At 38.1% G+C, this 26,422-nt stretch overlaps 1 protein-coding gene across 1 annotated transcript in view; it reads right to left on the reverse strand.

Annotated features, from left to right (window-relative positions):
• The window catches only part of KCNH5 (potassium voltage-gated channel subfamily H member 5), a 300,949-nt gene that overhangs the window by 196,190 nt on the left and 78,337 nt on the right, over positions 1-26,422 (reverse strand). Inside the window, 1 exon segment of the mRNA XM_030320346.1 lies at positions 10,292-10,718. Coding sequence (XP_030176206.1) covers positions 10,292-10,718 — 427 coding nt within the window.

The following is a 26,422-nucleotide window of genomic DNA, read 5'->3' on the forward strand; positions in this document are numbered from 1 at the left end:
TTCAGAGAGAATCTTTTAAAGCCTCCAGTATTTCCTGACAGTCAACCAGAACATAACTTTCATCCCATAAAAATCTTCCTATCTACACACACAAAGTCCAAAACTAAAACCATGTACCTGGCACCTCTACTCCCAGGGAGGCCTGATGCAGTCATTGCAATTTATGTAAATATTATGTAAAGACGTAAGAAGCAGTCACTTAGGAACTGGCTTAGAAATTGCTCCAAAGAAAATCCCTGTCTGAGCATACCAAAGCAATTCTTAAATCCATACATAAAGCCTTCTGGGTATAACATTTATTTTAGCAAATTCTAAATATATTCATATGTGGACTTGTTAGTCTTTCAACCTTTGAAAAATTTTGTAAGTATTTTGTTTCCAGCAAAATTAAAAGTATAAACCAGTTGACCCTTGATGCCACATACATAAGGATTCTGTAAGTCCCCAGTGCTTTCTCTCTAGCAGAGCACAATTTCACCCACCAGGCAAACACCCACCTTGAGCAATAGACACGTTCATAGGAATCAACATAAATTTATTAGAAGGTTACCATATAATTTCATAAGTAAAATTCTTCCCTGGTTGAAACCCCTGTTCTTAGAATGTGGGATTTCATAAAAACGTCTTTGCAAGTCAATTTCGTTTTCTATCTTGTAACATGGAAAGAAAACTCCAAGTGTATGTACCCTACCTAATAGTCTAATGTAAATATATTTTATTGAACTTGAATGGTGATTTAGAAAAATAAAAGGCAACATTGGCAGTGAAAAATATCGTGTAAGCGTTATCTGTCTGCACTAAGTTAAATTTTTCTTCATATTTTCCTTCATATTAGAAAAAAAAAGGTTTAGATCCCAAAAAGGCAAGTTCCCCCATGTGATTCTCTCCCCTCAACTATCCAATGAAACTACTCATAGAAGGTCACCAATGACCTCATAATGCTAACCAGACCCTCCTGAGTCACTGTCCCATTTCTCTTGTTGTTCTCCCTTCCTTCTTGAAGTTGGAAGAAACTTCTTTTGGAGCCATGCTTTCTTTTTATCCTTCTGGGCTCTCTTCTTTATCCTTCTGTGGCTCTCCTCCCTCAAGTGTCATCCTTCACCAGCTTCATTCTGAATCTACCCTGCCACTCTCTTGACATTGGTTACTTTCTCTACCCTGTGATTCACAAAGAGATCTCACCATGTTTTACATCTCTGGAACCCCAAAATCACACTTTTAACTGTCTAACCTAATGTACATCACCACCTAAATGACCTCAGGCACCTCACACTCAAACATGTTCAGAATAGAACCATTCTCTTCCCCCAGGAATAGTTGCTTCTTTTTTCCTATCTCAGAAAAGAACGTGGTCATTCACACAGCTGAATTAGCCAGAAACCTTCCAGTCCTTTTGGATTCTTCTCTCTATCATATTTGACACATTTATCCACTCACCAATAACAACTTAAAAAAGCATTTCAGGAATTTTATATACAATCTATTTTTGAGTATTCCAAAAAAACTCTGCAATGTAGTGATCTCCATTTTACAGATGAAGGTCTAGATAACTGGTGTAAATTCTTAATAACTGAACATAGGTTTGTCTGACTCTAAAGTCCATGGTCTTTTCATAAACTATGTTGTCTCCCTAGACTGTGGGAAAGTATGAATATGCCGCACCTGGCCTGCCACCTGCTTAAAGTTTTATTGGAACATAGGCATGCCCATTTATTTATGTCTTTGCCTCTTCTAACACTACAACAGCAGAGGGGCACCTGGGTGGCTCAGTCAGTTAAGCATCTAACTCTTGGTTTTGGCTCAGGTCATGATCTCACATTTCGTGGGTTTGAGCCCTGCATCAAGCTCTGTACTGATAGTGCACAGCCTGCTTGGGATTCTCTCTCTCCCTTTCTCTCTCTGCCCCTCCTCTGCCCATGCTCTCTCTCCTCTATCTCTCTCTCTCAAAATAAATAAACATTAAAAAAAAAACACTACAATACCAGACATGAGTGGTTGCAACAGAGACTTGACCATGAAGCCTAAGATAGTTGTTAACTGTCCTTTTACAGAAAAAACAATTTGCTGGTTCTGAAACTGCCACCTTCCATATCCCTACCCCCTCAATTTATGACTTCCTGAATCATTGCAACAGCCTCCAAAATGGTTTCTCTACCTGCAGCTTTTCTCTGCTCCAATTCATCCTCCACACAGAAGAATGAAATTCTTCTTTATCTCACAACCTTTAGGATAAATGATAAACTCCTTGCCAAGCTATGCAAGTGAAATACATGGAGTTCTACAAAAGGGCCAAGCCATTTCATTCCTGTTTTTTTCACATACGTTCTCTTTATTTCAAAAAGTACCGAAGTCCAGTATGTTTTTCTATTCTAATCTCATGAGTCACTTCCTCCCAGAAATCTTCCTGCATTCCTCAGGATAAGCTAGGTAAACTTTTTTCATTCATTCAACATGTTTAATGAGCATAACTTTCAACTAGGCACAATACTTTGTGCTAAATATGTAATGACAAATAGGACAAACACAGACCCTGTTCTTACCTGCTCTGTAGTTCAGCCCAACTTCTTTGTTCATCTGTTCAAAGTCTTAGCTTTTAGCTCACCGTATAAAGACAAATAAGAAGGAGATGACAATGGAGAAGTAATGAAGATGGGGAAAGAGTTGCACATGGAAATGGGGACAGAGATGGAGATGGGGATGGGGATGCAGATGGGGATGGGAATGGGGAAATAGTTGCATGTGAAAATGGGGACAGAGACGGGGATGGAGATAGGGATGGGATGGAGATGGGGATGGGATGGAGATGGGGATGGGGATGGGATGGAGATGGGGATGGGGATGGGGATGGGGATGGAGATGGGAATGCGGATGGGGATGGGGATGGAGATGGGGATGCGGATGGGGATGGGGAAATAGTTGCATGTGGAAATGGGGACAGAGATGGGGATGGGGAAGGGATGGATATGGGATGGGGATGAGGTTGGAGAAGAGGATAGAGATGAGGATAGGAGTGGGATGAAAGGGGGATGGACATGCAGATGGATATGGACATGGAAACAGGGATGGGCATGATGATGGAGATGGAGCTGGAGACTGGGATGGGGATGGAGATGGGAATAGAAATGAGGATGGAGATGGAGAGAGAAGGCGGATGGACATGGACATGGACATGGGGACGGGGATAGAGACGGAGGGAATGGGAGAGAAAGAAAGATGATTCAGTGATTCTCTTGTCTGACACTCACCATACTACTAACTTACTGAGAGCCACAAAGTATCCAGTTTGTCTGCTTAATAACTGTCTGGGACAATGATGAATGAATTAAATAATTCTGAGTGATACTGAGACACAAGGTAGTTCCAGAGACCAGCTCTTTCAAAGAGACCAGACTAATTACTGAGCCACTGAGAAAATTTCCTGTTTTCTGGGAAAACTCAATCTTTATAGAATCTGAGAGGCTTTGTGAAAATGTGACTAGGCATAAAAAGAAACATGAGTATAAAAGAACATTCCTGCAAAAGATACAAGTTCTATTGTGATTAAGAAATGGAATAAAGTACACACCACATAGCCTTTTCTTAACTACCAGGCTATACATCTGCAACTACTAAACCATGAATAAAGGTACTTATAACCCTGAACTTTGTGTTCCACAAAATGTTTTTCCTCATAGGATACTCAGCTTATTAAAGAAAAGAGATTTAAAAAAAAAAAGAAAGAAAGAAAATCTTTTTTACAAGCAGAAGTAAAGCAGACACAAAGAATTGACCCAGTTTCCAAAATAAACATTAAGCTTAAAAGTCTCTCCATCTGGCTGAATCTAAAACCAGAAATGAAAATCAGCATGTTCACACTCCACTTCCTACCTACACCACAACAGCAAGGGCAAGAAAAAATTCAACACGTAACTTAGGATTGTATCTCAGTCACCTAAAGTCTCATGTTAAGATCCGAAGAATAATTGTTTTAATATTGGAAAAGGGCAACAGTTCACTTTTATTTTTTTAAAGCAGCATTTCTTTAATATTTATTTTATTTCATTCTACTTTTTTTCTTCCAAGTTTTTATTTAAATTCCAGTCCACTTTGAAACCTGCCTGGACATCTGTGTAGGCCAAATATCCTTCGGAGTTCCCACTGGTCTGATGCACACACTTCTCCTTGGGCCCTACTCTTATGTCCTGAAGCAAATGTCTTTCAGTCTATCTAGCTGCCTAATTTCTATTCAAAAAACACTCTTCTTTCCAAAAACAATATTTTCTTTTCTCTACAAGATTTCCTGACAGTGTCCCCTCATTACTGAATATATTCCATAAAAGATGCACCTTACTCTCAATAAAATTGGCAAGATATGTAATATACATGAAAAACCCTAAAACCGGTAAGTGGAACGTCTTCCATTTCATTATTAACCTCATTACCAACAGCCAACCCAACTCTAAGAACAGTGGCATAACTGCACTAACAGAATCTGAAATATTTGTTAGCACAGACAGGAATATTAAAAGTCATTTATTTCAACTCCTGCATTACACAACTGAAAAACTAAAACCAAAGAGATTCAAAGACTCTCTGAGGTCACACAGGCCTTCACCCTCAACTTATTCTATATTCTCCCAATCTCTGGGTCTCACCATTTTCTATTTATTTCCTTTTCCTATGGAGAGAGATAAAAGCAATGCCTATAATCTCAGCTTGGCTTTTATCTGAACTCCACAGAGAATGCTAAATTAGATCATCAACTGGAGAATATGGTGCATGGCATCAGCCTCCTCTGTGTGATGCTGAGTGACCAGTGTGTAACCTAGGGCTCCCTGGTGGCTTAACCACCCACATGAAGATTTGAATTTCTCTTCATGCACATCTCACTAGCAGATGGTCCTGCTGTACTTCTAAATATGCTAAACCATTTGCCTGCTGCATTGTAAACCGTATCAGTCAATTACACAAGAGTTCTTAGACTGTTTGGGTTATCATCTATTACATCCTGTTTGAAAATTGCAGATTAGTGTTTTTATGACTACCTGCCTACCAATTAATCTCAGCATTTTTCATATTTATAGTTTTTAGTCTTTCTTTGTTTTACTTTTAAAGATTTAATTTGCACGACATCCCACCAGGACAGATTCTGATTGCCATATACCACATGAGTCAGGCTGCTTCAATCTAGCAACTAAGCAGGCAAAAAAAGGGAAAAAATGCTTTTAAATACAATAAGTACCCCAAGTCTAATCTTATTTTAATTTATTTTCATTTTTATTTATTTATTTACTTACTTACTTATTTTTGAGAGAAAGAGAGTGCAAGCAGGGGGGGGGCAGAGGGAGAGAGAAAGAGAGAGAAATAACCTTAAGCAGGCTCCACTTCCAGCATGGAGCCCAACGGGGCTCCATTCAATGCCCTTAAGATCACGACCTGAGCCAAAAATCAAGAGTCGGATGCTTAACCGACTGAGCCACCCAGGCGCACCCCTGCAAAGTCAAATCTTATAGTCCTTTGAAATATGCTGTGTACATGTTTACTAATGTATTTAACAGTGTATTAAAACAAAATAGGGGTGCCTTGGTGGCTCAGTCAGTTGAGCATTCTACTTCGGCTCAGGTCATGATCTTGCGGTTTGTGAGTTCCAGCTCCGCGTCAGGCTCTGTGCTGACAGCTCAGAGACTGGAGCCTGCTTCGGATTTTGTGTCTCCCTCTCTCTCTGCCCCTCCCCGGCTCATGCTCTGTCTCTGTCAAAAATAAATAAACATTAAAAAAAATTAAAAAAGAAAATTTTAAACAAAATAAAGCAAGCAAATGAACAAAAAATAGAGAAAAAGTGAGAGAGAAAAAGAGAAAGGGAAAATTTATGGTTGGACATAAATTATTCATGGCATAAAGTTATTTATAACTTATATTTTATTTTATATGTTTCTTTTTTTAAAAAAATTATAGTGAAAGATGCAAGTGTATAGATTTTTATAATGGTTGGATTAAAGAAAAATACAATTTATATGATCATTTAGTAATCAAGAAGAAACTAAGTAAGCAATTGCTTCTCTGATAAATCTTTAAAAGCGGATTCATAAAAATACATTAAGACAAAAGGATAATCATATCAGAAACATTCCATTCTCATATTTCTTTGTTTTATAGTCATCAAAACAAATCATCAGTGCACTAAGGTGCTTTCTGAATAGAAGCAAAATTAGTCAGTCTGCTAATCTTTGTAAAAAAGAAAATAATTAGGGGCTCAATAAGATTATACAAATGAAATGGATTAGAGAGCATTTCATGAAGGCATCATGACATATTTACTCTGCAAATAAGCAAAGACATTACCCACATCTTGATCTTTAAAAAAAAAGTATGCAGGGTATGCAGTATGCAGTTGAACTTCCGAGTCTTGATTTCGGCTCAGGTCATGATCTCGGTGTTTGTGAGTTTGAGCCCTGCATCCAGTTCTGCACTGGCAGTGCAGGGCTTGCTTGCAATTTTCTGTCTCCTGTCTCCCCCCTGTCTCTGTCCCTCCCTTGCTCACTCTCTCTCTCTCTCTCTCAAAAATAAATATAACATTTTTTTAAAGTATGCTATTTTCCACAACTGCTGTAGAACTCAACACAAAAATATCTTTTCGCAAATGTCCTCTGGCAGTGAATTTGATGAATGTCAGCAGAGCTGTCAGGTTCATTCATGAATGGACAAATGCAGAGGAATGAGAGAGAGTTAACTACCCTGCAGTAGTGTAATGGCTGCTACCAGAGCCATGGAGTTCTACCCAAGGCATAGAGCATGCCAAAGCTGAGAAGAGACAAAATTGAGATAAAGAATGCATGGTGGTAGATATATGTTGAGAAGATCCAAAAAAACTTTTCCAGTTCTATAATCTGAGCAAGGTGATTCTCCATCTTGGGCAAATGATGGAACAAAGGATTTAAGTCTAGTAAATCTCCGGGTAGCAGGAAGAAGAAATACCCTGGGATCCTGCTGATGCAGAAGGGATCAAAAGGGAACACAGAGTGACTGGAATTGAAGGGAGGCCACAGTCATAAGTTTTGTCTGAAGATTTGTCTGATAGCAACAAGGAGAACCTTGGGACTGTGTTCCTGGACGGAGTCCGTATGCAATTCAGCATCGGGGGGAAGGACCTAGAGGTCAGAGAGGAAAGCCCATTAAAGAAAGAAGAGGGCTCAGAAAGGACCTAGGAACTGGAACTGTTGCCATTAAAATTTCTCAATTTTGCTAGAAGGCATGGAAATTTCAGATGACTTTCTCCAGAAAAAGAAGCTATGATTTACAAGTAGTGATTACTTCTTCCACAGAATATAGGTATTTTTCACAACAGAATATAGGCAGTTGGTATCTCCATCAACATTTTGATAAAATACTTTTCTTAGTTACTGTGTTAAAAGGTTGTAAGTGGTGCTTCTCAAACAGCCAGCATGAATTGACTAGAATCTTAACACAACTAAAAGCATGAACCTTTGTTTTCTATCTCCCTCTTCTCTTTCTCTCCTACTCTCCTTCCCCATCACACACACATACAGAGAGAGAGAGAGAGAGAGAGAGAGAGAGAGAAAGAGAGATGGACGCTAAATCCCTGGCTGTATCTATGGCTGATAACACATATTGGGAACAGTAGTAGTTTGTTTTGTTTTCCTTGGTGTTATTATAGGGGGAAAAAGTGACACTAAGACTACAAATAGCTTCAGTAGGTACATTTGGTTGATATTTTGAGCTTGTGTGTCTAATAAATTTTGGAATTGTGAGAAGTTACTGTTATACTTCATGGGTCTTGACAGTTTTCTATCAACTTCTTGGGTTGTTTCAAAGGAAACATATCATTAAATTACTAAGGACCCAAGGACTAAGAAGGAAATTAAAGGCATCTTCCTGGGACGATCTTGGCAATAGAAACTGGACTTTGAGGCATAAAAAAAGAACAAAAACAAAACCAAAAACAAACAAACAAACAAAAAGCTAAAGTCAACAGACAAAAAAAAATGTCAGAAGCTAGTTTATAAACAGAAAACTACTGCTCAGGTGTTAAAAGGAAATAGCAGAAACTCAGAAAAGAAAAGGACGAAGTTTGAGACTAGGTGTTCATCTTGAAATCAAGACAAGAACTAAAGAGAAAGAAAAGGAGAAAGACATTTAGATATAGCAATATAGTTGGCCACACATGAAGTAGAGAAAGGATGGGCCCAAGTGAACCGATAAAGTTTTGTTGGATTTCAAGGGGTTATGATGACTGAAAAAAGCCAATTTCAAAAGGTCACATTTTTCGTGATTCCACTTACATAACATTCTCAAAATCACAATATTATATAGGTGAAGAGCAAATCAGTAGTTGCCAGGGTTTAGGGATGCTTTAGGAGAAGGGGTGGGTATGATTATAAAGGGGTAACATGAGAAAGGTTTTTGTGGTGATGGGACAATTCTGTATCTTGATTTCAGTGGTAGTTACAGGAAGCTACACATGTGATTAAAAAAAAAAACAGAACTATACACGCATGTTGTATCAGTGCCAATGTTGATCTTGTGCTGGATTATACAGGATGTCATTATTGGAGGAAACTAGGCAAAAGGCACAAAGGCCTTCTCTGTACTATTTTTGCAACTTCCAGTGAATCAATAATTGCTTCAAAATAAATTTTTTTTAATCTAACTACGCTCAAGTGTAAGGCAAAATGCATTATATAATACAAAAAGTAGTATAGTAATAAATACCACATCTGACAAAATGTCTTCTGAATTTATAAAGCACCGATACATCTTACCAAGTTGGGTATATAGACAACAGTTTAAGAAATCATCAGGATCTTTTTGTATGAAGGAACATATTTCTTCCTACAAGCCTCTGAAGCAGACAGCACCTGGAATTCTCAGTCTACCTCTTTAAACAGCGAGTGGAACCTGTGCCTTCTTGTTTCTGTACCTGCACAGAGGAGCACAGAGACGGAAGCTAAACTGCCAACACTGGTGCTCCAATAGCTATCAAATATTCTCACCTCTGAAAATGTGAAAACTGCCTTACTTTGACCTAAGACATTGACTTTTCATAGGCCTCTTGATACTCCTGGACTCTTAACATCTTTCCCATCATTCACAAAATATAGGGGTGCCTGGGTGGGTCAGTCAGTTAAGTGGCCAACTCTTGATCTCTCAGGTCATGAGTTCAAGTCCTGCGTTGGGCTCTGTACTATCAGTGCAGAGCCTGCTTGTGATTCTCTCTGCCTCTCTCTCTGCCCCTGCCCCACTCATGCTTTTTTTCTCTCTCTCAAAATAAATAAACTTTAAAAAAAATGTAAACCTCCCCAATGTGGAATCTCAGAAAGGAGGTCTTATACCACAAACCAATGACCATGACCTAAAGGCTTAACAAGTACTAATAACACTAATCATACCTCCAGTACAATGATCTTAAGGTTACTCTGGGGGGTTAGAATTAGGCTTGGATAAATCATCTAAGTCAACTTGAAGGGGTATATAATGGTGAAGTCTCCCCCATAATCTTCTTTTAAAATAGCTTCTTTGATACGTATTTCCTTAATTTCTGATCCGACACAATCCAGTCTCAGTCTGAGTGTAGAACACATGGTCTTTCAACTCCTTTAGAGAACATTCTAGTCCCAAGAACACCATCCAGGCATTTAGTACTCAGGAAGCCTGCTAACTCCCAGATACTTTTGTCATTGCCAAATGAGCTCGTATTTACTAATCCTTTAATTCTCTCAAAGGAGCATATATTAAACCTAGAGTGTTTATTAACCTAGAGTATTTGCTACGGAGACTAAATTTATGAAACTTTTATTCTTCTTAATTGTAAAAACCTGCAGAAAACTATCCTGAGATCAACGTTAGTCAAGAATTCAATTACTAACTAAAGTATTTTCTAAACTATGTATCACCCATCATATCCTGGTTGCTTTTTTTGGAATTTAATACACTGCCAACAAAACCTATGGGATGTGCCAGATGCTGCCTTTCTAGATGCTGGTTTCCCTTGGAAAGAGCTCTGCTGGTTACAAGGCTGTGAACAGAATTAAATCAAAGAGTTCCCATTCCGATTTTCATACCACTCTATCAACACTGTTTTTCATGTGCTCAATACATTCTGAAAAGTAAAATGTATTATTTTGCATTTTATTTTCTAAGGCTGAATAAAAATTAAACCAATGCAAATAATATGGAATAAACACCTTTCTGAAGACAAAGTAGTTTCATTTTAATCTTGTTAGAGACTGGAGCCTGGAAAACCACCAACAACAATAATTTTTTGGTAATTAAAAAAGAAAAACGAGATACTTACAGCCAACCATCATCATGGCCACTGAAAACATCTTCTCCACATCGGTGGTAGGAGCTATGTTTCCAAATCCTATGGTTGTAAGGCTTGTCATGGTAAAGTAGAGAGAGGACACGTACAGAGAATCCTTGCTGGGTCCTCCTTCCCATATCCCTGCACTGGTATTATATCGATACGGAGTCCCAATGCTCAAGGCCAGCTGGTAGAGCCAACTGTCTATTTGGATCGTGTTCGTCACTTCATCGATGACCTCATAGTCCCCAATGCTGTACCATATGCAGGCCAGCCAGTGGGCAACTAGTCCAAACACACATACCAGGAGCACGAGGACTGCGGCTCCATACTCTAGGTAATGGTCCAATTTCCTAGCAACACGGCCCAGTCGCAAGAGACGCACCACTTTTAAAGAACTGAAGAGACTGCTGATTCCCTAAAGAAAAGAAAAGAAAAGAAATGACAGGACACTTTCAGAAAAGAAAAGGCTGGGAAACAATTCAATGGTTTACCTTCATGAACTTGATTGCCCATTTATATGCTAAGAACATACACATAATATAGCTATGACTTTAAGTCCACAAAAAAGCTAAAATGCTAAGGAAACTTTTTTCAAAAGCAGATTTATTTTTCCACCAAGAAATAAGACATTTCTGAATTATTAAATAAGACAACTTTTCATTAGCTGAGGAAGATCCAATTTATCTTCATAAGTGAAGTATAAATAGCACAGAGGAAAAAAAACCAAAGGAGAAAATTGCTCAAATGCAATATATACAGAGCATAGAAATGGGATGATGAAATCAGACCTTTTATTACTTCTTTCCTATAAAACTTTTCCTCTACTCGAAAACATTTATTTTTACTTCTCATTTTGTAATAGCTATGAGCAGTAAAACTTCTGAAAAAGGAATCCCAATCTTACTGGCAAGCAAACAGGAAATACTTCTGTGCATACGGGGACAATGAGCAAATGCCATTGTTGCTTCCACTACCTCCTGTCACAGTCATGATAAGCACTAAATTTGTAGAGCTCTGAAAAGTTAAGAGTTGAACGTAGAATGGGTACATAATCTACAAAATCCGATCATCCGTTACCAATAGTTACAGAAAAGAATACCATAAGGGAACAGCAACAAGATAATTCATATTTTGCTCAGAAGCTTAAAATCCAAATACAGCATTATCCAAATGGAAATACAGCATCTACTTTCTTCAATCAATGAAAGCCCCATAATTATTCTTTTTGGAAGCACATAATAAGCCATGTGGGGAAAGACGATAAATTCACTCCTGATGCAGGTAGGGAATATAGAGCTGTGATCTGGAAGCCTCTCGTCTGACCCTCATCTCCAAGACTCATGAAGACCATGACTCCCTTATTGCTAATTTTTTCTCCCAGAGAGGAGACAAGGAGTCTAGCATAACTTACCCTGAGCTTCCTTCTGACCAACACAGAAGAATTGGTTGGTATAGTGGAACAGATGTGACAGCAATAAGACTAAGTTGGGCATTGTAAAGTTCTTGACAGTTAAGGTAAAAGGATTACTAATGTATTTGGTTATGTTCTACCCCACATGGTAGGTAGCATATGATTTAAATTTTTTCAAAATAAATATTTGAAATAGAGAGAAGAGAAGTAGAAACAAGAGAACTTGTACAAATGAAAGAGTAGCAGGAGCATTTTGACAGTTTTCTGTCTCAACCTCAATACCTTGGGCTCTATTTCAGCTCCTATTCTCAAATGCTGTGGCATCAGTACAGCTTTAAAATAAATTCTCATTTTGCCTGAACACTTGAGGGGGGAAAACAGATACCAAACTTTAGGCAGTTAAAAAAAAAGCAGAATTATGAAAATTCAAAACATGAATTGGCATAATTTACTGACAACAGATATTGAAAGGCAAGAGCATTGGGTGTTGTATGGAAACCAATCTGACAATAAATTATGTTTAAAAATAAATAATAAAATAAAATCAAAGAGAAAATAAAAAGAAAAAGAAAAAGAAAAAGAAAAAGAAAAAGAAAAAGAAAAAGAAAAAGAAAGGCAAGAAGATTCAAGAGAGCTTGGAGGCTTTCAGAAATGGAGTCGTGTAATCACGAACAATGAAGACAAAAATAAGCAGTTCTTAAGTGCTTCCATGGGCCAACCTCTGAGTTAGGCTCTGGGGACATGAACGTAAATATGCCTTGCTTCTGCTCTGAAGAAACCCATAGTCCAAATGCATGACAAACTCAAAACAGCATTAAATTAAAAAATAAAAACAGTGCTGCTATGGACGTACTTCTCTAGCTAGCTTAAAATTTTAAAGGAACTATGATACTGCTGTGAAAATACTGCACAGAAAAGGTATTTCTACCTGAGTTTTTTTCTCTAAAAATGAAGAGAAGAAAAAACAGAGAGGAAATCGTTATCCTCATTCGAACTAAAAAAGTCACAACTCTCAACCAGAATGTGAAAATCAGGGCCTACTAGAATTAGGTCCAAACAGTGGCAGAGCAAACCCTCCTGATCTCTTACATAGGCAGAGCTCTCCAAAAGGAGATGGTCCACCCCAAAGGATACCTGCTCTGGACCCCACTTAATCAAAAAGCACCATTTTCTATGACCATGATTAACACTACTTAAACATTACAACATATTTTGCAAACATGCAAACTCTGCCACAGGTTCTACGACACCACTTTCTCCTGGGTTTTGCCAACTCCCCAACCGATATCTCTTTCAAAATCGTTTTCTAGGGCTACCCCTCTCCATGCTTCTATGATGTGTTAGGGTTCTCATCATGATTTTCCTCAGCCCTCTCCTGGCTGATCTACTGCATATGCATGATTCTACTGACTTCTCTATATGGATGATTCACCTGTCCTGTCTCCTGAGTTCCTGACAGAGGTCAAATACTCACTATACATCTGCATTTAAATGTGTCATGGGTGTTCACAAGGTAATTGGTCCCACAGGGAATCCCTTGTTCCACTTGAATGAGTTCTCCATCACCAACTGTCATGAGTGACATCATTACCTGCCCTGTCCCTCAGACCTGGGCCTGAGCTTCCTGCCACCCCCAGCTGGTTATCAAATGTTATCACAGGACATGAGCAAGTGCTCAAAATACATCTACTTAATAAACCTCTCAAAAATTTCCCTTCTTTCCTATTCCCAAGGCCTTGTCTTGGTCATGACTTCATATTTTTTCTTCCTTGTGTCACCGGAAGAGCCTATCAGCCACCCTAGCTCTGTTCCTACTCCCTTTAATTCAGACCCACACTATACAGGCCACTGGTCTGGTATATATTTAAATCACATCTATCTATTCATGTACCTCTCCAACCTTCACTGTTACTTCATACCTACAGGATTAAGTATTAGCTCCTGATACTCCTAGTCCCTCAGATTCTTAGTGCCTGTTCCACAACAACCAACCGCTGTGCAGTCTTCCCGTCCTTACCCCCAACGAACCCTGCAAGATTCATCTTTCTAATACACAGTACCCTCCAGGGACTCATCACAGACATTACATCAACCACAATCTCCAGGGCAGGCCTTCAAGGTGCCCACCCTCACCTCTGTCTGGACCGCCAGGTCATCTCCACTATGCCTGTACGTCTCAGTAGTGCTCCCATCAAACCAAACTCCTGTTTGCTCCCAAACATAATCCCCAAGGTTCACTTTGAATTTGTTCGGAGTGTACCCTTCAAGGACTTGTAAAATCAGAAACTGTTATTCAAAATTATTAATATACAAATAAGCAAGCTTGCTTTATTTGGAAAGCTGTTTTAACTTTCTCATTCTCTATCATTTTGTATTAAAGAGAATTTAATGCAATCATCATCAAAACTCAAACTGAAACAACTTGCTTTTAAAATGTGATGAAAGGGTGCCTGGGTGGGTTAGCCAGTTAATCATCTGACTCTTGATTTCAGCTCAGGTCATGACCTCATGTTCGTGGGTTCGAGCCTCACGTCAGGCTCTGTGTGACAGCACAGAGACTACCTGGGATTCTCTCTCTCCCCCTCTCCCTGCCTCTCTCCACTTGTGCGCACATGCACGCACGTGCACGTGTGCTCTCTCTCTCTCCTTTCTATCTCTCAAATAAATAAACATTAAAAAAATAAATACATAAAATGCGATTAAATACTTAAAACTTGAAATCACACAAACGTTCATCACCAGTATAATGGATAAACATTCATACATTCATTTAGTGGAATACTATCCAAAAATAAACATGAATAGACTATCTATATACAATAACAAGAATAAATCTAAAAAACATCATGTTGAGCAAAAAGACCAAATACAAAAGAGTGTATACTGCATGCTTGCACGTACAAAAAGTGTAAAAACAGGTGTAATTCTTCTGTGGAATTAGAAGTCAAGATACTGGCTCCCTTTGTTGGTGGGGAAGGGTAGTGACTATGATGGGCATGAGGAGGATTGTGGGATTCTGGCAACATTCTGTTTCTTAATATGGCTAGTAATCATTACATGTGCTCACTTAGTGAAAATTCTTTGAGTTCTACACTTAAAACTGTCATTTTCTTTAAGCATATTATATTTAAACATAAAAAATAACGTTAAGGAAAATCCAGCAGTCACTGCTGTGTTGTTAACATCTCACCATAGTACACAACTCAAATTCGTGATTTCTTTAGCATCATGTGATTTTTTTGAGGGAGGGTCATATTCAATATTGTATTAAAATAAGAGACTTCCCTTACTTATGATTCACTCTCACAACTTTTAGATTGGGCCACAAGTTGTATTTAATTCCTTGTTTAAACCAGTCCTCAAAAAATGCCCTCCTTCTGTGCCAACACCTTTTTAATAACAATTTCTTGATTCTGTACTTTCCACCAGTTTTATGTGCTCATTTATTTTCTGCTTCATTTCACGCCACACTTTCCAGACCTTCTGTGCCCTCCTCTGAAGTCCAGAGGATTTCTGCCTCTATCCCAACCTCTGAGCTCTTAGCACACAAATCCCTGGGGTTCCACAGGTGGAAGAGAATTTCAAACACATGAAATGCATAATAGAACACAGCAGGGTTAATGGAGAACTTTCAGTCATCAGTCTTCTGCCTTTCCAGCTTATTTCCTTACTTGACAAGTCCCTCAGGCCACAGGAGCACAGCAAACAATATCCAGCACATATCGCTGAGGTATTAACTCCTCAATATTTTTATGGATTCCCACACTAAAGAGATGTGGGATGTTACTGGCATAAAAATCATATATTTCAATGATTAAGCCACCTAAAACACAAATCAATGCTCTCATTGGACCATCACTAATGATAGTAGGCAAATGGCTACTATCAGCTAATATATTTTCCTACCTTCTTCCCTTTTTGCTTTATAAAGAGAAAAGGGATGCTCCGAGAACTTTTTTATACAAAGATACATGACAAATAAGTGGGAGTGACAGAGGAGGAATGCAGGTTTGTAAAATCCAGTGCATGGTGTTTCACCTACATCTTACATTCCCACACACAGGATGTTGTGGTAGATTGTTTGCAAGGAAAAAAAAATGTGGCTGTGGTTATTTTCCTTCTTATATCCACACTGCTTGGCTGTGTGACTTTGCAGCTCCTCTCTCCAGGAAATAAGGTCATTTCTCTAACCCTTGAATCCAAGCTGGCCCTATGGTTTGCTTTGGCCAACAGCATGTGGTGTAAATGACTTTGTGCCCATGCTAAGCCTACACCTCAAGAGGCATAGCACCTCCACTCAAGGTCTAGGAACCCAGCTTAGTTGCCATGTAAATACCTATGGGGTTTTTGAATGGTGAGAGACCACAGAAGCAACCCTCTGAATCATCCATTTGAGCCATCCCAGATCAGTAAGCTACCAAGCAACTCAGCAGTTTACCACAAATGCATGGGCAAGCTTATCAAGATAAGTTAAACCTAGCCCAACTTAGCAGTACCACCTAATTTAGCCAAAAACTTGTGAGTTAAAGAAATGGTGATTGTTACTATCCATCAAGTTCTGGAGTAGTTTGTGATGCAGGGAAAAAAGGTAACTGATAATGGGCCACCTGGGTGGCTCAGTCGGTAAAGCATTTGACTTTGGCTCAGGTCATGATCTCAAGGTTCCTGGGTTCAAGCCCTGCGTTGAGCTTCGCACTTACAAGGCAGAGACTACTTGGGATTCTCCCTCCCTCTATCCCTCTACCCCTCCCTACCCTCTCCCTCAAAATAAATAAACTTAAAAAAAACTGATACAAATGTGGGGAAAATATATCTGTTATGTGTTTATGTGCATAGAATTTCATACTTGGTATGACTTAATACTAGGGACTATATAGATTGTCACTAGATACAAAGGTCTCATTTTATTTTTATATATATATATATGAAATTTATTGACAAATTGGTTTCCATACAACACCCAGTGCTCATCCCAAAAGGTGCCCTCCTCAATACCCATCACCCACCCTCCCCTCCCTCCCACCCCCCATCAACCCTCAGTTTGTTCTCAGTTTTTAACAGTCTCTTATGCTTTGGCTCTCTCCCACTCTAACCTCTTTTTTTTTTTTTTTCCTTCCCCTCCCCCATGGGTTCCTGTTAAGTTTCTCAGGATCCACATAAGAGTGAAACCATATGGTATCTGTCTTTCTCTGTATGGCTTATTTCACTTAGCATTACACTCTCCAGTTCCATCCACGTTGCTACAAAAGGCCATATTTCATTTTTTCTCATTGCCACGTAGTATTCCATTGTGTATATATACCACAATTTCTTTATCCATTCATCAGTTGATGGACATTTAGGCTGTTTCCATAATTTGGCTATTGTTGAGAGTGCTGCTATGAACATTGGGGTACAAGTGCCCCTATGTATCAGTACTCCTGTATCCCTTGGATAAATTCCTAGCAGTGCTATTGCTGGGTCATAGGGTAGGTCTATTTTTAATTTTCTGAGGAACCTCCACACTGCTTTCCAGAGCGGCTGCACCAATTTGCATTCCCACCAACAGTGCAAGAGGGTTCCCGTTTCTCCACATCCTCGCCAGCATCTATAGTCTCCTGATTTGTTCATTTTGGCCACTCTGACTGGCGTGAGGTGATACCTGAGTGTGGTTTTGATTTGTATTTCCCTGATAAGGAGCGACGCTGAACATCTTTTCATGTGCCTGTTGGCCATCTGGATGTCTTCTTTAGAGAAGTGTCTATTCATGTTTTCTGCCCATTTCTTCACTGGGTTATTTGTTTTTCGGGTGTGGAGTTTGGTGAGCTCTTTATAGATTTTAGATACTAGCCACAAAGGTCTCATTTTAATAAGACTGTCCAATATAGGTAAGATATGGGTATGTAAAATAAAATTTAACATATAAATGTTAGACATTATTTATCTTTTATATTGGGAAATGTGTCCCTATTCTGCTTTGAATAGATCCATGCCAATGAATATACCACGAGAATAGAAAACTCAAAATTATTACTTCACATATTTCCTAAATATTTTTCAAATCCAACCTCACCTAAAGTCACCATAGATAACTTTATTATACATGTGAATGAGTCTTTCAATACCTTGGTCTCACAGTTTCTTCACCAAATCCTCTGCAACAATCTTTCCATTTCTCCTCAGATACCCACTCCCAGGGTCATAACATGAAATTTGTCATATCCTAAAAGTGTTTCTAGCTCTGAAGTCTTGAACTTAATCACCCTGCTATCTGACCATTTCCTCTTCTCTATTGAGCAAAATGGTCCAATTACACCAATTGCAGAGTTCAATCTTATTGAACTTCCAGTCTACCAACAGATCTACTTTTTCTCAATCTATCAACTCTCTCCATTCTCCACTTTCTTCTTTATGCAGTCCCATAACATCAGTAACACTATATACCCTGAATTTCTTAACATCTCTGCCTCTTCATTGTAGCCTCTATCAAAATCCAAATCCTAGCTCCATTATCACCTTTCTTCATGCTTGTGTTAACGGTCAAGAAAATCATAATCTTGAGCATATAATAGGGCAGATTACCTCCACTATAAACTCATTATCATCAATCTCAAAGCATCTTTCAACTACCTAGTAATTTTACTGCTTTTCGTAAGAATTTATGTACCCACTAGATTTCAAACTTTCTCTACTCTGCTCAAAATTCCAACCATTCCCCTCTTCAACTACATTCTTCCCTAGACATTTAAATATCTCATGTGTCTCTCATTAAGAAGAAGAAAGAAAGAAAGAAAAAGAAAGAAAGAGAAAGAAAGAAAGGTAGTTTACAAGAAACTCCTCTCCCCTTCTCCCATTCCAGACTATATCTCTGGTCCTCTTTTAATATCTAAGCAAATGTCAGCATTGGCCATTTGATTAAGCAAACCAGAAACTAAGAAGTATTCTTGTCAGAAGTATTCTGAAATTCCTCACACCCAATCTATCTTAAAATCCTGTTAATTTCAGCTCCTAAGTATCTCTCAGATGTATCCATTTCTCTCCATCTCTACTGTCACTACCTAAGGCCATGCTACTAGCATCTGTCTCCTGGATCTACAGATGTTTCCTAATAAGTTTCAAGTCCTTTATTTGTCCCCATCCAATTTTCTCTGAACACTATGTAACTCTTATACTTTTCAGGGCACCTGGGTGGCTCAGTTGGTTAAGAATCCGACTTCAGCTCAGGTCATGATCTCATGGCTTATGAGTTCGAGCCGGGTGTCTGACGGCTCAGAGCCTGGAGCCTGTTTCAGATTCTATGTCTCCCTCTCTCTCTGTCCCTCCCCACTCATGCTGTGTGTATCTCTCTCTCTCTCTCTCTCTCTCTCAAAAATAAATAAACATTAAAAAATTTTAATGAAAAAAAGAGTTACTTTACAAAATCACTCCCAGTTTAAAATCATATGATGGCTTCCCATCGTTCTTAAATCTGTTTTGGTTTACACAGACTTGCATGGTGTGGCCCGTGCCTACCGCTCTAACCTCATCCTTCAACATTCTTCAGCTCACTCTTCATCCAAATTTCAGGTTTTGGATATGCCATGCTCCCTCCAACACAGGGCCTAGGCACTTGCTAGTCTTTCATGCCCTCTATCCTTAGCTTACTTAGCTAGCTCTTTTCGTACTTCAGATCTCAGCTCAGTCACTGCTTCTCCAGGAAAACTCTCTTCTCCAGTCTAGATCAGGTCATTCCATTATATAGTCTCAAAGGACCATGTACATTCCCTTCAGGACATGTGCCTTAGTTGTGAGTGTATATGTTCTGTTAATCCTTTTATTTAGCACTCCCTTGCAAATAGTAAGCGCCAAATACTTATTGAAAGAATGAATACGTTATTTAAAGAATAAACTAACCAATACATAAGTCTCTCATAACAATTTCTGACTCCTCCACCACTGATATTGTATTAATAATTAATAGTTATTTCATCTTCATGGATAGCACCATAGCAGGCAACTGAATAGAAACCACAAAACAGTAATAAGCTCCATTTCATAAGCATTGGGTCCTTATTCTAAATAGATTATATACATGAATGACTACATAGTGCATTTCCATTTTCTATTGTAGAACACAATCTAAAGACTGAAAGAAAATTGCAAAGTACATTTATTATCTGAACCTTTAACCCAGATAACAAATTCTATTGCCTCCTTTCTATTCAAAATTCACTTGTCCAATTCCTGCTACCAAGAGATCCATGGGGAAATAATCCTAATTACTCCATACATTAGTTAACATGCTTCAGAGAAGGATCTCAATTTAGATAACTTGTACATACTACCTGTTTTAACCAATTTATATTCTTATCAAAACACAGTGGCATAGATAGATAGATAGATAGATGAAGAGCAGACATCTATCTTCAGTAATATCCATAATGTACTAATTTTTTAAGTGCTTCTTGTTGTGGAAAAGACTTTCTCTTTAATTGGATCATAATGAATATAAAGCAGGACCAAAATACACACCCTAAAAAGAGGTATATTGCCTGAAGCTTCAATTTTTTTTCACACATTATGATACATGTACAAGCAAACTAAGTTGAAGGATGCTTTAAATTCTTCAATAACTTGTTGCTGCCTTTACAATAATCCAAACGCCTTAATGCAACCTGCCTAACTCTATAGTTTTGCCTTGTGCATCTCTGTCTTCTGCTCTCTGTACTCCAGTCATAGAAAACTTAATTCTTTTCTTCAAAAATGTCATATTCTCTCACCTGGGAGTCTCTAAACATGATGTTTAAAGCACTCTCCTGAACCTACAAATCACCCCTTGTGCCTGGTTAACTCCTACTCATCTCTCAAGTCTGGGCTTAAATGTCTATCACTTCTTCAGAGACTTCCCTTAACTATCCCCATCCTCAAATAGATTAAAGCCCTTGTTTTAAAGCATAAGTACCTGGTCCAGGAAATGCTGAGGAATAATGGAGGAGGCAGTGAGAGTTGAAACAAAGGAAGGCTGAAGTGGCCATGATGGACCAGGTAGTAAAAGTTATGAAGATTCAGGGATGAGATCCAAGAGATAAAGAAAAGGAGAAGAGAAGGTAAAAATTCAGTCAGTAGAGAAAAGGCAGGAGAGGATACTGACAGGACTAAGTGAATCTTACTAATAGTAGAACACTCAGATCTGCAAATTCTGGAAAAATAGAAGAGGAGGGTGAACAGTCATGTCCTCCAAAACCATTTTCTAAAAGCGGTCCTTTTCCGACAATTGTAATGATAATATGTGACAATGTGGTTTTTAAGTCTATTCTAAAAAGATGATGCAATCTCAAAGCAAACCTGGGAGACATGCAAAGAAGGTGTTCAAAGAGTAGTAGCTCCCCTTTTGTAAACTTTTTCCTCCCTACCCAATTCTTTGGCCCAACATCCACTTCCAGGCTCACTCCCCTAATATTACAACTTGGCTGCCTTGGACCAAGGCTTCCACAGCTCTGATAGTCCAGGACCATACATTAGTTCCTAAGGTCCCATGTTTCTTTTCCAATTTTCTAAAAAATGCCTGCTCTTATATCCCCCATCACTTCAGGTTACTTGAGTCTCTTTTCTTTGCAACAACAACAGCAACAAAACCTTAACCTAACAGTTACATTTAGCCCAGTACATGTTTTCCCACATGGTTCAACTCCTGATCATCCCAGTTATTAGCTGTATCTTATTGCCCTATATTATGTCTGTATATAGATCATGTCACTATCTGAAATTACATATATACTTCTTAAATTTTCCATACATGTTTGCTGTTTTTATCCACCAGAATAAAAACTCTGACCAAGACAACCTTAATGCACCTTGATTAAACTTTAGACGGGCTTTTTTCCTGACTCTAGGCCCTGACCTCCCTTTTCTTAGAGTCTTTACTTTAGAAAACTTTCAATTATAAATTATTTCTCTGCCCCTTTGAGATATAAATCTTCTCCCAGACTTTTGACAGTTGTACAAGCCAGGAATGAATGTCTTTCTCAAGGACTTGGGAGCCATCCTTTTGAAACATAATCAAGAAAAATAGTACCCCTATCTCTCAGCATCTGTGGGCAGGTAAGAGTCTAACTTTGATGACAGCAATTAGCAAATATAGATGGCTTAATCACATTGACCAACTTCTCTGCCTTCTGTTTCAGCATGGTTGAGTTCAATCTCTCTTTCCTATTACAATAGTCTTGAATGAAGTCTTTGTTGCCATTTTTAACAAGTGTTCAGTACAATTTCTCTTTGACAGTTCCATGAAGATAAGGAGGATTTGTGTGCTTGTTCACTGTTGAGGTTCCCAATATTTAGAATAAAGAAGTAGCTCAATATATATCTGTTGAATGAATGGAGGAATGAAATCACAGAAGGTATTTTTTTTTTTTTTTTGCATTTAAAGGATAACTTTGAGAGAAAAATAAATCCCTCTTGGCTATTCCTTTATATTTCTGAATATACTGCCACATCTCAAAATTCAATCTAAGTACATGGCTTACTAATCACACTAAGGAGAAGAAATTATCAGTCTTAGTGATATAACTTTATTACACGCACTGACAGGCTTCTACACGTGGAAATTGTATTCCCTAAATATGATTACTTTCTTTGTCAGTAAAGGTGAAAATGGCATTAAATATATGTGCTATTATTAAACTTTAGTTATATTTTAATACTGAACACAAAAAGTTCAAGTGGTTCTAAAATTCTAGCAGGACAATATTTGAGTTAAAAATTCTGCTAGTCTAACAATTTGTAACTATCATAAAATAACTGTTGCACAAGCTTCTATCATCTATGCTTCTTCACTCATTGTGGCCAAACAATTACAACATCTGCAAAAGCTCAAACAAAACATTTTGAGTATGGCCATTCACAACTCAGTATAAGCCTGTGTATAAATGTGAATATAACTTAAGATGGCTGATTTTGCCTAACACAATGACCTAAGCACAAACAAATCACAGTGAAAACTAGCATCTTCTGGAAAAATGCACACCAGGCATCTGATTGTAAAGTCCATATTTTTGTCTGCAATGCTGACCAAGTAAGCATTCACGCTCACAAGACTGTCATAAGCCATGCTTGTTCTCATTAGATATCTCAAGAGGGATACAGGGAAGAAATCACTGGTTATGAGCAGGGCAGCAACAGGCATCCTCTTCCATAGGATTTGACCTCATAGCAGTCTATGTAGCAGTCCAGAAAACTATGCTTTGTACCCTCTCCCAAGGAGACAACCATCCTAACTTAAAAACTAGAGAACTGACCCTGCGTAACCCCACACTCAGCCTGGAGACTCAGACCTGAAACCATGTTAACATGACTTTTATGTAATTCCTCTATCTTCCTTAGCATGACTTTATTTTTCCAGGACTCCAGAAAATCAAATGGTTTGATTTTTCACCATAGGAACTTCCCAAAGACCCATTAACTCTTCAACAGAAAGCATAAATAGTTTATGCCCTAAGGTTCTTTGAATTCTTTGCCTCAAAATCCTCATCTTGCTGTCTCCAGCAATCCTGGATTATTATATCTTGATACTTGAACTTTACTCAATCCTGATTCTTGACTTGAGAGATTTAAAGGCTTTAAAGGATGCCAAATATGGTTATCCATACACTTACCCCTGAGTGGATAGGTGAAAGTCAAGTGTGAGTGAACTACCAATCTAATCCTCAATAAATGTTTTGGGGCACTTGAGTGGCTCAGTTGGTTGAGTGTCCATCTCTTGACTTCAGTTCAAGTCATGACCTCATGGCTAATGAGTTCAAGCCCCACAGCAAGATCCACACTGACAGTGCGGAGCCTGCTTGGGATTCTGTCTCTCCCTCTCTCTCTTCCCCTCCCCACTTGTGCTCTCTTTCTGTCTCAAAATAATAAACTTTAAAAAGTGTACATATAGATATACATATACATATACATAGATTTTTTTATTGTTATTAGAATCACTAGGTTGTAAAGGCGCTTTCTCACTCAGAGAAGGACTGGGACGTATATAGGTCTTAAAACTGTAGCTAAGATTTTTTTAAAGCAGGCTACTAAAAACCTAAGTCCTGAATACAAGGTAGAATCACCCCACAGGTAATACATGAAAATTTCATCACAGTAAAAGTCTCAAGCTCTTCAGAGGAAAGAAAATTATCAGGATAAAGAGGGGCATTGCATAATGATGAAAAGGTAAATTCTCCAAGATGTAATAAGCCTTAATGTATATGAACATAACAAGAATATCAAAATATGTGAGGCAAAAGCAAGTAGAACTTCTAGGAGAAATAGATAAATCCACTGTTATAGTTGAAGTCTTCAACACCTCTCTGTCATAAATGGTCAGATCTACCGGGCAGAACATCAGTAAAGACATAGTAGAATTCAACAGTACCATGAATCAACTGGATATAATTGACATCAGTCAAACAAAAACAGCAAAGAAAACACATTCTTCTCAAGCTCACATAAAACATTAGCAAGATAGGGGCGCCTGGGTGGCGCAGTCGGTTAAGCGTCCGACTTCAGCCAGGTCACGATCTCGGGGTCCGTGAATTCGAGCCCCGCATCAGGCTCTGGGCTGATGGCTCGGAGCCTGGAGCCTGCTTCCGATTCTGTGTCTCCCTCTCTCTGACCCTCCCCCGTTCGTGCTCTGTCTCTCTCTATCCCAAAAATAAATAAACGTTGAAAAAAAAATTAAAAAAAAAGAAAATTGTTACCATTAAAAAAAAATTAGCAAGATAGAACATATTCTAGACTAACACACACCTTAACAAATGCAAAAGAATAGAAATCATACAGTATTCACTTTTAGATCACAATGGAATTAAGCTAGAAATCAACAGAAAGATAGTTAGAAAATCCCAAAATACTTGAAGACTAAACAACACACTTCTTTTTTTTTTTTTTAATGTTTATTTATTTTTGAGAGAGAGAGAGAGAGACAGAGCATGAGTGGAGGAGGAGCAGAGCAAGAGGGAGACACAGAATCCAAAGCAGGGTCCAGGCTCTGAGCTGTCACAGAGCCTGACACGGGGCTTGAACCCACACTGTAAGATCATGACCTGAGCTGAAGTTGGACACTTAACCGACTGAGCCACCCAGGTGCCCCAACAACACACTTCTAAATAAGAAATGGTTAGGGGTGTCTGGGTGGCTCAGTCAGTTAAGTGTCCGACTTTGGCTCAGGTCATGATCTCACCACTTGTGAGTTTAAGCCCCGCATCGGGCTCTGTGCTGACAGTTCAGAGCCTGGAGCCTGCTTTGGATTCTGTGTCTTCCTCTCTCTCTGCCCCTTCCCTGCTCATGCTCTGTCTCTCTGTCTCTCAGAAATAAATAAACGTTATTTTTTTTTAATAAGAAATGGTCACAAATCTCAAGAAAAATTTTAAAAGTTTTTGAACTAAATGAAAATGAAAATGCAACATATCAAAATTTGTGTGGCACAGGAAAGTAGTGCTTAGAGGGAAATTTATAGCTTTGAATGCAAATAATAGAAAAGAAGAAAGATCTAAAATCAATAATCTAAACTTCTACCTTAGTAAACTGAAAGAAAGAAAAGAGAATTAAGTACAAAGTAAACAAAAAGAAAAGACATAATGAAAATTAGAACAAAAAAATCAATGAAATTGAAAATAAGAAATCATAAGGGAAAATCAACAAAACCAAAAGCTTATTCTTTGAAAATATAGATAAAATTATTAAGATTCTAGCCACACTTACTAAGAAGAAAAAACAAAGAGAACACAAATTACTAATATGAGAAACGAAAGAGAGAACATCACTATAGGTATCATAGACATTAAAAGGCTAATAACAACAATAAGAGAATACTATGAATAAATCTAGAAGAAAGGGACCAATTCCTTGAAAGACTCAATCTGCCAAAACTCACACAAGAAAAAATAGACTATTTGAAGAGAACTGTGTCTACTAAACAAACTGATTAGACAATAGCCTTCCAAGACAGCACAAGGCCCAGATAAGTTCATGGGTGAATTCTACCAAATATTTCAGAAAGAAATATAACAATTTTATACAGTCTTTTCTGGAAGATAGAACTAGATATGATACTTCCTAACTTATCTTTTGGAATACAGGATTACCATAATGCCAAAATCAGACAAAGACATTATGAGAAAAGAAATCTACATACCAATATTTCTCATGAACATAGATGAAAGAGTCCTCAACAAAATATTATAAATCACATCAAGCAATCTATAAAATAATTACACAATATGACCAAGTAAGATTTTTCTTAAGTATGCACGGCTGGTTCAACACTAAAAAATCAATTAAGGTAAGACATAACATTACAGACTAAACAATAAAAAATCGCATGATTACATGAATAGATGCAGAAAAACCATTTAATAAAATATAATAGCCACTCATGATTAAAAAAAGAAAAAGAAACCTCCCAGAAAACAGGGAACAGAACTTCTTCAACTTGATAAAGAATATTTACAAAAAACCTACAGCTAACATTATAGTCACATACATACAAGATGTATATACATGAGGAAAACCACAAAACTTTGATGAAAGAAATCAAAAAAGAACTAAATAAATGGAGTGATATCCCATGTTCATAAACAGGGATACTCAATATTGTCAAGATGTCAGTTCTTCTCAATTAGATCTATAGTTACAACACATTCCCAATCAAAATCCCACCAAGTTATTTTGTGGATATCAATAAGCTGATCCTAAAGTTTGTATGTAGAAGCAAA

This window comes from Lynx canadensis, chromosome B3 (genome assembly GCF_007474595.2).
Source record: "Lynx canadensis isolate LIC74 chromosome B3, mLynCan4.pri.v2, whole genome shotgun sequence".
Classification (NCBI taxonomy): domain Eukaryota; kingdom Metazoa; phylum Chordata; class Mammalia; order Carnivora; family Felidae; genus Lynx; species Lynx canadensis.